General features: G+C 44.5%; 1 protein-coding gene and 1 pseudogene across 2 annotated transcripts; one reads left to right on the forward strand and one right to left on the reverse strand.

Moving 5' to 3' along the window:
- Window positions 1-6,659: 6,659 nt before the first annotated feature.
- On the reverse strand, window positions 6,660-7,498 carry LOC147417943 (large ribosomal subunit protein uL15x-like; annotated as a pseudogene).
- A 369-nt stretch (window positions 7,499-7,867) lies between these two features.
- On the forward strand, window positions 7,868-10,160 carry LOC147417944 (trihelix transcription factor ENAP1-like). Of its 2 annotated transcripts, none has more exons than XR_015187289.1 (3): window positions 7,868-8,143; window positions 9,760-9,819; window positions 10,072-10,160. XR_015187289.1 is itself a non-coding variant. In XM_086506960.1 (3 exons), exons 1-3 carry the CDS (start codon window positions 8,765-8,767, stop codon window positions 9,950-9,952), a joined length of 999 nt encoding a protein of 332 aa, XP_086363086.1. In that variant the 5' UTR covers window positions 8,421-8,764; the 3' UTR covers window positions 9,953-10,097. The 2 variants fall into 2 exon arrangements, 1 of the variants encoding a protein (XP_086363086.1); XM_086506960.1 differs by lacking the exon at window positions 7,868-8,143 and adding an exon at window positions 8,421-9,669 and having other exon boundaries at window positions 9,774-9,819; window positions 9,905-10,097.
- Window positions 10,161-12,906: the final 2,746 nt, after the last annotated feature.

Here is a 12,906-nt window from a genome sequence, read left to right on the forward strand (position 1 = left end):
TTGGTGACGAAAGACCCTCTCTTCTATTCCTTGCAATTAATGGTATTCGAGCCGCGAGTACAGTAGCTTGAGTGCTTTTTCTAAAGGGGTAAAGAGGAGTAGAAACTAGGGCTTGAAGTTCCAAAGTACACCTAAAAATTTTACACCTAAAAGTTGTTAGAATGGCTAACAATAGTAAAGAGAGTGAAATTAATGTTGATAACTTTGATTTTGCTCATGAGCAAGCTACTAATGATGCTTCAATGCTTGTTAACTATCTTGTTTCTAGGCTTCAACAAGCCATGGGCAATCCATCTCTCCAAAGTGATGTGCAACGGCAGCTCCATGCTCACGGGATTCTTCAAGCTAATCACCATGACGAGAGAACACCTAGGAAGCCTCCTTGTGAGACTACCAAAAGAGGTCTCTCTCCGATTCGGGAAGAAGAAGAGAATCCTTATGAAGGGCTCAAGAATTTACTTATTGATGATGTATCTCCTTCCCAAAGGAGAACTCAAGAGCCTCCACCGAAGGAACGAGAAAGAAGCGAGTCTCCCGCCACCTCGACGGAGATGGCTCCACGAAGACGGCGGGCTAAACGCTCTCCATCACCACCAAAGCGGAGAAGACCGTCATATTCCTTTCCCCACTACAATTCAAAGAGGGATGATAAAAAGCAAGAGAAGAAAAAGGCGAGAAAGAGGGAACCCTCTTCTCCATCTTCTTCATCCTCTTCCTCTTATGAAAGCTATGGTGAAGATGACAAAGATCAAGACAAGAAAAAGGCGAGAAAGAGGTCACCCTCTTCTCCACCTTCTTCAAATTCTTCACCTTCTGAATAAAGTGATGGTGCAACCTTTGAACCATCAAAAAGAAGAGACCATAGGAAATCCTATGCCGCATGGAAGAGGTCGTCCAAGTTGAAGAAATTCAAAGAGGGAGGGAAGAGCATCTCTTTGCTTACCTATGATGGTACCTTTGGTGCTACGGACAAAGTCTTGGCCTTTATCCAACAATTCGATGCGGAGTTTGGAGATGAGGGCTTCACGGAGTCCTCTAAGCTACGCCATGTAGCTATGCACTTTCAAAAGTCCGCCAGACAATGGTGGTCTAGCCTACAAGCCAACGGTGAAGCTCCACGAACATGGAAGGCTTTAAGAGCTTCCATTATGAAGCAATTTTTGGCCACCGATGCCAAAGACAAAGTACTCACCGTATGGAGAAGCTTAAAGCTCTCTCCCAATGAATCCATCCACAAATATGTAGACAAGTTTTGGGACCTACAACTCAAAGCCACTGTCTTCAAAAGGTTGGATTTTGGAGAGCAAAAGCAACAATTTTGTGCGGGCTTAACCGAAGAAATGGCGGAGCGGAGTATGTCAACTCCCAAAGGCCATGCACCATATCGGCGGTAATACACCATACTATGGTGGCCTCTCGAATCAATTTCCAAACGGGGGTTAAAAGAAATAATAAACCCCCAGAAAACAAGGGTTCCAATGAGCCTAAGGGGAAGGACAATGTCCAAAAGTCTCCTAAGGGCAATTTCAAAAAAGCTAAAGAGAAGGGAGTTTATAAAGGTAAGAATAAACTCTCTCCTGAAGAGCTTGAGCATTATCGTAAAGATAACCGGTGTTTCAAGTGCGGCAAACAAGGGCATGCATACCGCGCTTGTCCCCAAAAGAAAAACCGCCAAGATCCTCCTAGAGCTTCCTTGGTTGAAATCCAAGAGGAGGAGACTCACCAAACTCAACACAAAGGATCTCCTCTATGCCATGCTTGGGGAAAGGTAAGAGAACATGATGCTTTTATTCTCTTTGACCCTGGTTCTACTCACAATTTTATATCTATGGAGTTAGCCACCAAGCTAGGCATACAATCCTACGAGATGGGAGATGTCCTACCCGCAGACAGTGCCTTCAAGGGGCAAGAAGCTTCAGTCACTCCCTTAATTGGGAAATTGAGGCTTCATGTCCAAGGCTATGTGGACAAAGAGGACTTCTTTATCTCTCCTCTCAAGCATGAGGATGTAATCCTAGGGGCACCATGGTTTGACCGCCTGGCTGCCGATGTTAAATTTCCTGAAAGGAGGATCTCCTTTAAGTTCAGGGAAAAAGACATGTATATAGATGCTAAGGAAATGGGTAACACCATCCCCATTGTACATACACCAGCTTTCAACAAGTCAATAAAGAGCTCTATTTCCGTGTACATGATTTTTGTTAAAGACTCTCAAAATGAACCTAATGCTTTAGCAAAAGAAAATAAAAGCAACCAAAAGGAATTAGAGTTATCCAATTTTCTCAAGGGGTTTCAAGATGTTTTTATTGATGACATCCCTTGTGAGCTACCTCTTAAACGAGGTAATGATGACTATGCAATTGAACTTCTTCCAGGAAGTTCACCGCCTAATAAACCTCCTTATAGAGTTTCTCAAGCTCAACAAGAGGAGATTATGCGGCAAGTGCATGAGTTAGTTGAGAAGGGTATGGTTAGGCCAAGCTCATCTCCATTTTGCTCACCTGTGTTATTAGTGCAAAAGAAAGACGGCACATATCGTATGTGTGTCGACTATAGAGCACTAAATAGGATCACTATCAAGAATAGGTTTCCCGTTCCACGGGTAGAAGACCTATTTGATAAGCTACAAGGATCGACCTACTTCAGTAGGGTTGACCTAAAAAGTGGCTATCATCAAATAAGGATAGTTGATCCAGACATTGTAAAGACCGCATTTCGTACTACATTTGGTCTTTACAAATACATTGTCATGCCTTTTGGCTTGACCAATGCACCAGCCACATTCAACCGCTTGATGGAGAAGCAGTTCAGGCCTCATCGAACCTTCACTGGAGTGTTCTTTGATGATATTATCATCTACTCTAATTCATTGGAGGAACACAAGCAACATCTCCAGGTAATATTTCAAGTTTTAAGAGAGAATAAACTTTATGTTAATCGAAAGAAAAGTGAATTTTTCTTGCAAGAGATTCAGTATTTAGGTCACATTATCTCTCAAGATGGCATCCAAATGGATCCATCCAAGTTAGAGGTAATAAAAGGATGGCCTAAACCAAGGAATCTTCATGAACTAAGAAGCTTTATAGGTATGTGTGCATACTATAGACGCTTCATAGAAAAGTTCTCACAAATTGCGGGACCATTACATGACCTAACAAAGAAAAGCGTTAGGTATACATGGTCTGCTAAGGAGAACAATGCTTTCGAAAAGCTTAAAGAAAAGCTTATCTCTCAATCTGTGCTTACACTACCGGATCTCTCAAAACCATTTGAGGTCCAATGTGATGCTTGTGGTGATTGCCTTGGAGCTGTTTTGCTCCAAGAAGGGCACGCCATAGGCTATGAGAGCCGAAGGCTCGACCCTGTTGAGCAAGCTCTAGGCATATACGAAAAGGAACTCCTTGCATTTCTACATGCCTTAGACTCATAATGTCATAATAATCAATATCTAATTCTCCTAAATGATTTTCTCATATTAAATTGATCATTTAATGTGGGGAGGTACCAGGGGAGAAAAAGCTAGAATATTGGTTAAGCTAGCAGACCGGCCACAGTAGGGATCCAAAGGAGGGAAAATAGGGATCAAAAGGGGGGGCCATTTGCAAAAGAGCCATGTGCAACAATGGGCTAAAAAGACCCTAAGGTTCAGCCCATTAAGACTTCCAAAATGCTAAGGTTCCAAAATTCAAAGGTTGTGTCCAAAGGTCAACCCTAGGGAAAATTGGATGCTTAGTGTGTGTACACAAGTCTTCTTCAAAGCCTACAAAGGAGGGGGCGAGCCCATTTAGTAGGGGATGATCAGAGAGAAAGCCACACACACACACACACACACAGGCTCCCTTTACACAAAGGGAATTAGGGACACATGTCAGCTCCCTAGGCCAGATGCCCACAAGGTGTGCCCAATTCCTATCGGAAGAGCCTTGAAGTGGACCAATGAGAATTCAGCTAGAGTAAATCTAGTTTAATTAATTTAAAACATTTAATAAAAGAAACCAATGAGAATTAAGTCTCCTAGAAAACTATTGGGCAGTCTCCCAAGGGGTCCAATGAGCATTCAGGAGCCCAATGGCTTGCCTGATTCCTACTGGCTAGGAGGCAAAGAGGTCCAATGAGAGTTTAGTTTAATTATTTAATTACCTAAAGCTCTCACAAAAGGGGAAAGGGAGACACATGTCAGAAGGCTATCACTTATGCTGCTTAACACCCATTGGCTTGACTTGGGGAGGTCCAATGAGGCAAAAGCCAGACCAATTTAGCAGGAAGGGCTCGCCCAAGAGAGGGAGGGGGCTGATTTTTGCTGGGCATTGACACACACACACTCACACTTGACCATGTGTGAAGAAAGAATACTCTATCTCCTCCCAAGCTTTAATGGATAGCTCATCACCTACTCCAAGCTTGTGAGATAGAAGCCTACATCAACACTCTCTTCGCATGTGGATGCAAATCCAACCAAGAGCCAAGCTTCAATGCATGCTCATCTTCTCTACCAAGCTAAATTACTAAGCTAAGCTATGCTAATATGAGTGATTATGTGAGGAGATGTACATCTTTCTCGTAAGATACTCCTTCTTCCTCTCAATCTACTCTCATACCCTGCTAGCTCTCACCATCTTCGAAGGTGTGTGAGGTCTTGGGTCTGAGAACAGGGATAATTCAAGCTGTGTTTGATTAAGTGTTTTTCTTAGTGCATGAAGCTTCCATCTTCATTGCACTAGCTAGTCTTGAAGGAACACAAAGAATTGTATTGTACAATGTCTCTCTTGATGGGAGAAACCATAATACAAAGCCTTTTGGAGAGGGGACCGGCTCCATGCAAATCCGGTCCTCAACTGTTGTCAATGGCTTAATTTCTCTCTCTTTTGAAAGTATTGTTGATGCTATCTAACTAGGTGTTATGCTTTTTGTTGCTCTCTACACCCAAGCACTCTTGTAATTCTCATTAGGAATCTATTCTAATGAAATTCCCACTATGTTCATGCTAATCTCCGCTATACATAATTTATTAGGCCATTAAATGTTACACAAATAAACCAAGAGATGGTAACTCAAATGCTACATGTCCGTCATAATGCGTAGGTAGCTCTTGAACTTGAAAGATATTCTTTGCTTGCTTGAGTGGCATGTGACGTAGACTGCTTTGTGAAGGCATTGCATGCAGTATCCCAACTACTCTGCAGGGACCATGGGACTACTACTACTGTGTCCTTCATTCCAATGCCTTTTGAGAGAGAGAGAGAGAGAGAGAGAGAGAGAGAGAGAGAGAGAGAGAGAGTATGAGGTTCGTCTTCCACAGTTGTAAGATCACAATTGAGGAATATTTTCTAAAAAACTAGCCTTTCTGGTCGTGCGTCAAAAATGACTTTGGTGCACCGATGCCCTTGTTCAGCATTTCCTACCTACACCTTCTTCTAGTATTCCACAAAAGTGGGCTTGACTCCACCACTGGCAGCGAGCTCTGCATGGAAGGGGTGTGCATGCTCTCAACCAATCTAGCCAATTACGCTATCTCTTGCTCCTCTCACACTCAGTGCCACCTATATAAGTCACTCACAATGCTCGAAAAAAACCTAGGTGTAGTGTAACAAAAACCTAGGTTTAGTGTAACCCCACCTACAAATTTTGAGATTTACCTCTAAATTTTATAGTTGGTGAGAAAACCTCCAAAATTTGAAAAACATTAGTATAAATTGGTATAAAAACCTTCAAATTTAGTCAGTTTACCTCAAATGGTTCTAACATGTAGGTTTTTGGAAACAAAGTTTTTTTTGAGCAGTGGCCACTCACTCTTAGCGGGGCCGAGTTTTGTGAATTTTGAGTGTCGTGTCTTGTTCACTTACAAGGCTTCTCTCTGTCACACATTGAGAGTCTCAGAAGCAAGTCGGACTCTGTGTGTGTGTGTGTGTGTGTCTTTTTTTTTGAAAAAACTTTAGAAAGACATTTCCAAAACATCAGATACAAGCCCATTCAAAAGACTCAAAAGTCACTCAATGTCTATCCAAATGATGAATTCAACCATAGTGGAAATGCTCGTAGCATGCGTCTTCTAAGAACTCTATGATAGAAGTCAAAATTCATGAGCCTTCTTCCTCTCCTGGCTTATGCCCTAATTAGACACCTGTCTACTTCCTAATAGTAGGAACATTGGTACGCTGATTCTGGTTCTGCATATGCTCCTTGCATCTAAACCTCTGTGATGGCTCTCGAACTCTTCTTGTTGTGCAAGATCTCACACGGACAACATGAGTGAATGGCACATGAAACACAATACTGCATTTTGGCATAAATCTTGGGAAGTGTGTACCCATCATAAAGGTGAGCATCTTGCACATCTCGCACAATAGCTTGTTCAACAATGCTCCTTACAAGAAACCGCTTGAAAACCTTGTCCTTGGGCACAGATAGCCGGCCACCATTGGAGCACCTGATGGGGTTGGTGTGGACTCTTCCGTGCTTGTTACATCCACCTTAACGGCACTTCCCATCATGACTACTTATGCTGCAACTACTTCTGCTTCCTTTTTGTCGTGGTCATCTCTCTCTCTCTCTCTCTCTCTCTCTCTCTCTCTTATATAAAGGGAAAGTAGGCTATATTCAATCGTCGCTAGGCTTACTGTCTCTAAATTGTTCCCATGAGGTCGCTCTATACACCTTTACTACAGACCGTCTCTTGCCCTGGAGATGCCCCCATTAGCACTCTGCAATAGTATTTTAACCTTCATGACAGAAACGGCCTTGAGTATAGAGGCAGTCACGGTGTTGATACTGACGGTGCTTCTCATGTTCATCGCTATGTCCCTAGCGAAGTGGTCTTCTTCATCGTCGCAATCCATCGCACAGGCATCAACGGGGGAGGTGAGCTGCAGTATGAGCCTCTATATCGAAGGATTCCCTTTTCTCCATCAATGTAACAAACTGAGAATTCTACTGGAGACATATTGAGGAGGTAGATTTTTTGGTGCAGCAAGAGCCCTTTGGAAGGCGACATCTTTGCAAATCCTTATACCAAAATTTTTTACAACTAAATTGAGAAGCAAAAAAAGTAGTCATCCGCCTACACGTTAATAGAAGGGAAGATCTGACCACCAACCTCTTTGATCTTCTTCTCCGCAAGCTTAGAGAAGAAATTGGCTTTAACGACCAGAGGAGTGGGGGGAGCATTTTCTTTACCTAGCACCTTGAAGTACCCGGACGGTGTGACATCCAGAAAGGGTCCCTTTCCTTTCGGAGAAAATTTCGTAGAGTTGGGCAGAAGCGAGAAGAGATTATCCACATTCACAATGGGATAGTAGAACTTGTTCATTGTCTTGTGGAAGTAGCACATACCCACCTTCCCAAAGTACCTAGGGTGATATTTATCAAACAGAATGCGATGGTGGTGCATACCTCCTGTATTACCACGACCTCCGGGATGCTTTTTGTGCTTGCCAATTATTTCGTGGGCTGCACTGACGTGACCTCTCTTCTTCCTGTTCTTCTTCAACCTGGTCGTCATGGTGGCCTTCCTACTCTGGAACCGCCACTTGACTGAGTTCTTTGCTACTGCTCTGGGTCAGTGTACTGAGGACGAGCCTGTTGAGCACCTGGATATTGCGTCTGAGGTAGCTCGGTGCCATGATATTGAGGCTGAGCATGCTGGCCAGCACTCAGATACTATGATTGAACACCTGAAAACTGTGGTTGCAATAGCAGGACCCCAAGATAATGTGGTTGTGCTTGCAGGGGAAGTGTAAATTGTGGCTGCCCCTGCTCCACACCTGGATATTGCGACTAAAGTGCCATATAGTATGGGGCGCGCACTCTACATGGGATTGATTCTTCCATAGATAACGAGTGGGTATTGACCAACTTGCTCTCCAGCAGAGGAAGTCTCTCTCTCTCTCTCTCTCTCTCTCTCTCTCTCTCTCTCTCTTGTGGTGCGCAGATGGTGCGGCCACTCAGGACATTCGTCCGTTTTTAATAAGGCTGGCCCACTTATTTTTGTAGCTTAGCGTAACATTTGGCAAACGCAGCCAACGCAATGAAAGCCCCCCCCTTCAACGCGTTCGCACCGGCCAGGCTCATGAGCGAGTACTTTCTGGTTTTTTGAGCGCGAGACGATTTTGCTTCCATTTCTGCAAGCTTCCCAATAGCCTGCAAGGTAATCTCCTCTTCTCCTTTCTCTCTCTCTCACTCTCTCTCTCTCTCTCACACACACACACATGTTGAACGTACAGGAATTTGAAAGCCTTTTTATCTTCACACAAAAGATTGTATTCACATATATATGTTGAACACGCCATGCCTTTCTTTTATTCACACAAAGAATTGGATTCATATCTACACATGCTCTACAGAAATGAACTTGCATTGACTTTCTTTTATTCACACAAAAAATTCCATTGTCTTTCAATAGGTTTTGCATTCATAAGCTCTTGTTCGTCAAAATTTTGCTTCAAATGGTCTCGTTCGCCATGTAATGGTTTCGAGTGGCGAATTGGGTCATGGCTTCACTTGTGTATACGGATGGAATCGACATAACTAGTCCAAAAATTCTTTTCATGTTCGTTAGTAGTATTGAAACATGCTCTTTCGTAGTATGTCTTCTCCGCCTCTAGCCACCGCTGGTATGCGACGAGCTAGGCAAGGGGAGGGTGGTAAGCCAGCTAGGCCCTCTTGGGCAATGCATCTGCAATCGGCACCAATTGGAGATGAATGCGAGGAATAAGTTCCTCTTTCCCAGGACGCTACACCTTTTGCGCAGGATTCCTATGTCGGTTTAATGGAGGAGGCTATGCTTACGCCTCCTTCAACTGGGAAAAAACGATCCAAGATAGAGATATCCTCGCAAGCACAGACTCTAACTGAGCATCCAGAGGTCACAAATGCAATGAGTCAACCACCTGGGCAGAAACCACAGGAAGCACACACAAGCACAAAAGGGATGAAACCACCAATGCAAACATCACAGGATGCAGACACATCCACAAAAGGGTCGAAGCGCCAGAGAGAAACGGCAGTTATATGGGATGACAAGAGCACACATACTCTCCTACAACTCTATGAGGAGCAGTGGTCACACATCAAGAAGGGCAATTTTCGCCCTAAAGATTGGGAAGATTTGGTCTTTGCTGTAAATCGGGAGATCACAGGTAGCTTCAACCCGGAGCATACAAGAAACAGAATTGACACACTAAAGAAGGTGCACAAAAAGGAGCTTTCCAAACAAAGCTCTACTGGTAGTGTACCTAGTACCTGGATCTTCTTTGACATGTGTGATGCGTTGTGGGGGAAGACTCCGAAGTGCTCAGGCATAGCTGGTGCACTTGATAGTGAGAGCCACAGGTCTGTGTCCTCCACAGCAGATACACCTATCGACCTAGATGGTGGCTCAGGTCAAAATCCACAACCAGATTTTGTGGATTTGGACGGTGTATTTGGCAAGAAAGTGAAGCAACCAAAAAAATCAAGTTTGGGCACAGTGGCCAAGACGATGGGTGATGGGATGAAGCAAATGTGTGAAGCCTACAAGCGTGCAGAAGATAAGAAGACAAGCACCTTGCAAGAGCTTGAGAGTGCCAGGATGCTACATGAGGAGAGACTCGCAAGGATCAGAGAGGAGGAAGAGACGAAGCGTCACCAAATCTTCTTGGAGATCGCAAAACTTATCTCTAAGAAGCCAGATCAGTAAGTTTATGTACACATCCTTTTACTTTGAGCTTAAACACATATAATTGCAGAGTAATTGATATAAACGACATGTTTACTTTTGTGCAGGTGAGGTCTTGCAGTCACGTTCCATTGTGTCTTTACGTGTGCGTCCCTGCTCGTACTCAGGTATGTCTTAACCTACTTCATAGTTTTGATATTTGTTTGCTTGCAGTTTGTTATCCAAATCAGTATGTTTATTTTTCAATCATAGGATGGAAGAGTGGGTTCATCTCTTTGGGATGATGACATTACTGAGTGACAGTACACTAGGCAGGGCGAGTGCATCGCTTGATCAAGGCTTGGAGGATAACAACTTCTTCATACTTATGTTTGCTTTTGCATGGTTGTGTTGTGGGATGGCGGGGGCACTCGAGTCAGTGGCATGGCGTTTTGCACCAAGAGTATGGTGGTTTTTTCCTCGCCAACACACATTCTTCCGCAGTGTACACAGTGTGCTTTGGTCTTCGGCTCGCCTAGCAAATCAAGATCCCTATTGTTTTGCATATCGCATGTCTCGCAGATCCTTTCTTGTGCTACTAAACATGATTCGTCCTCTACTTCCCACAAGCGAAGTCAGGTTTGTCAGAGAGCCTATTTCTCCAGAGGCTGCGCTTTCTTGTGTACTTTGGCGGCTTGCACATGGACACTCCTCACGAAGCATGGCCAATCTATTTGGCATGGGTGAGAGCACCATTCGCAAATATGTGGTGATCATTTGTCGCATATTGAGTAGTACTGACTTCTTCCACAGGGTCGGCATTAGAGTGCCACATGGAGACCGTCTTGAGCAGATAATGGCAGGATTTGAGGCTATCTCTGGTTTGCCGCATATTGCTAGGGCACTTGATGGGACTCACATCCGTCTACAAAGAAAGCCAGCACGAGAGTTCTATCCAACGCAATACATCAACAGGCATGGTTTTCCGAGCATCCTCCTACAGGGTATTGTAGACTCCAACAAACTTTTTTGGAGTGCAGTTTGTAGGGCTGCAGGAGGGGTGCATGATTCTTCTCACTTCAAAGGATGTGACTTGTATGCTCAGTCCCAGATGTAGCAGGTTATGGATTTTGTAATTGTTCTTAAGTTTCAAAGTGATCTTGTCTTTTGTTTCAATATGTATCCATAACGCTTATTATTAATTTCTTGAAGTTGTGGTTTGCAGGGCTTGATGATGATTCAGAGTCTGAGGATTGAGTCATTTTCTACATGGTTGTATTTTTTGTCATGTGGTTTGCTTTATGGCTGCAATGAGCAACACCTCTATTATGAAGTAGAACACCTCTATTTATGTACTGCCACAGGGTTTTCATTATGATTCTCAAGTGTTTTTGTTTATGGTTGTCAGTCGGTTGTTTATGTGGTTGTCGGATATTGAAATCTTTTTTTGTCATGCGTTTTTCCATGCATTCAATGCAATGTTATTAGACGTTTTTTGTTGGAAAAAGGCTATCTTTGAGATGTTGGCAATGTATGGTTTGTTGGTTCGCACGTCAACTTCAATCACGAACGGACGTGAACGGATGAACGCATGTGCGCACAGGACGTGGCCGGACGGAACATGTGCTTTTTTTAACCGAACGGATGTACAAACGGTTGCATGTGCGCGAAATGGGAAAAAGTTAGCATCCGTTTGTTGCACTTTTCAGAGAACGTATGGCCGAACGAACGGCCTCATGTGCACTTTACATCTCTCTCTCTCAAAACTCAACTCGGCGTGCGCTCTGAGTTTTGAGAGAGAGAGAGAGAGAGAGAGAGAGAGAGAGAGAGAGAGAGAGAGACGAGCGGGGTGGGCGTGCGGCAAGGCGTTTGACAGGAGTCAATCACTGGTAGGGCGCGGGCGCGGTGTTCTCAGGGGATGAGGGACTGGGCTCCTCGTTCTCTTCGTCCCTCCCTTGCCCGGCCCTTATTTTTGATGATTGGTAGAGGCAGTGCCTCCCACCTCCTCTATGGAGGCCAAAGGGTTGCCAGCTTGAGATGCTCCTTCCCTTGTGGGCGTTCTGGCTGGGTGGCAGTTAGCAGTCCGTCTTGTGGCAGCGAGGGTGGATTCGCAAGGTGTTTGGCTGGTGGTGACTAGTCTTCCGGTGCTGTCAACTTTGATGTGGAGCACCATTGAGCTCACGTCTGGCTGCCACGATGTGATGCGGGTTCGTTTCTTCTGGTTTGATGTATAGATTGTTGTGGGCAGGTAGGACTTGGGCACCGTGGATGGCAGTGGTGGCAGGGCCGGCTATGGCGGTGGCAACCAAGGTTAGCTCTGGTTATTTATGTTCGGCATTATGATGGTTACTTGTGAATGTTATGCTATGTATTCCAGTTTTGAGGGCTCCCTGTAAAAGCCCTCAGGATGGTGGTCTATGTCTTCTTGTGAGTGGCTCCCTTCCCCGTAGTATGTCATATGCCAAAGAGAGAGAGAGAGAGAGAGAGAGAGAGAGAGAGAGAGAGAGAGAGAGAGAGAGACGAGTGAGTAGTCACCTTAATTTCCAAAATGCGGTTAAAAGCAAGGGGAAAAGGAGAAATTCCGCCCTGAAATTAGAGAAAAATAGTCGGAAAGATGGGTGAGCAATCAGCTTAATATCGTGCCATTTTCAATTTCCAAAATAATCGGTTAAAAGCAAGGGGAAAAGGAGAAATTCCGCCCCAAAAATACTCGCAGTCATATTCCCGAGAATGTGCACACATACTCCTCGATGCTATGTGGATGCAGTGACACTCGCGTCCTCCTCCTTCCTTCAAGGTCGAGGGGTTGAAGATCCTAGCAATCCAATGAGGGCGTCTGGAAGTTGTGGAATCTAACCAACCATCCGTCAGATGTTTGACAAGTCAGCACGTGGAAAGCTCTCGCCATTCCACTAATCAGGTTAGTCTAGTTCAACAATGGGAATGCGCTCAACTGCCAACACATCAACGCTTATAATCCACTCAATTTACTCATTGTCACCCGTTACAAGGGATTGTCTCCTCCAATCATTGCCCGCCAGTCATTGCATGACTGATCCGCAATTCAAGGGCACTTAGGGACTGCAGAATCGAACATATGGCGCACAATCAAGACTCAATGGGATCTTGAGGCAAATTTGCACCAGATGCCAAGGCTGTACACTGTTGACTAATCAACCCAGTATGTTAGTGTTGGCCTCCCTCCCCCTGACGCTTGAAGGCCGGGAATGGTCGCCTACTGACCATTCCCGACGTAATCAGGGCTCCTGGCCTCC

The sequence above is a fragment of the Adiantum capillus-veneris genome, chromosome 30, assembly GCF_014529385.1.
Source record: "Adiantum capillus-veneris isolate H3 chromosome 30, ASM1452938v2, whole genome shotgun sequence".
In the NCBI taxonomy this organism is placed as follows: Eukaryota; Viridiplantae; Streptophyta; class Polypodiopsida; order Polypodiales; family Pteridaceae; genus Adiantum; species Adiantum capillus-veneris.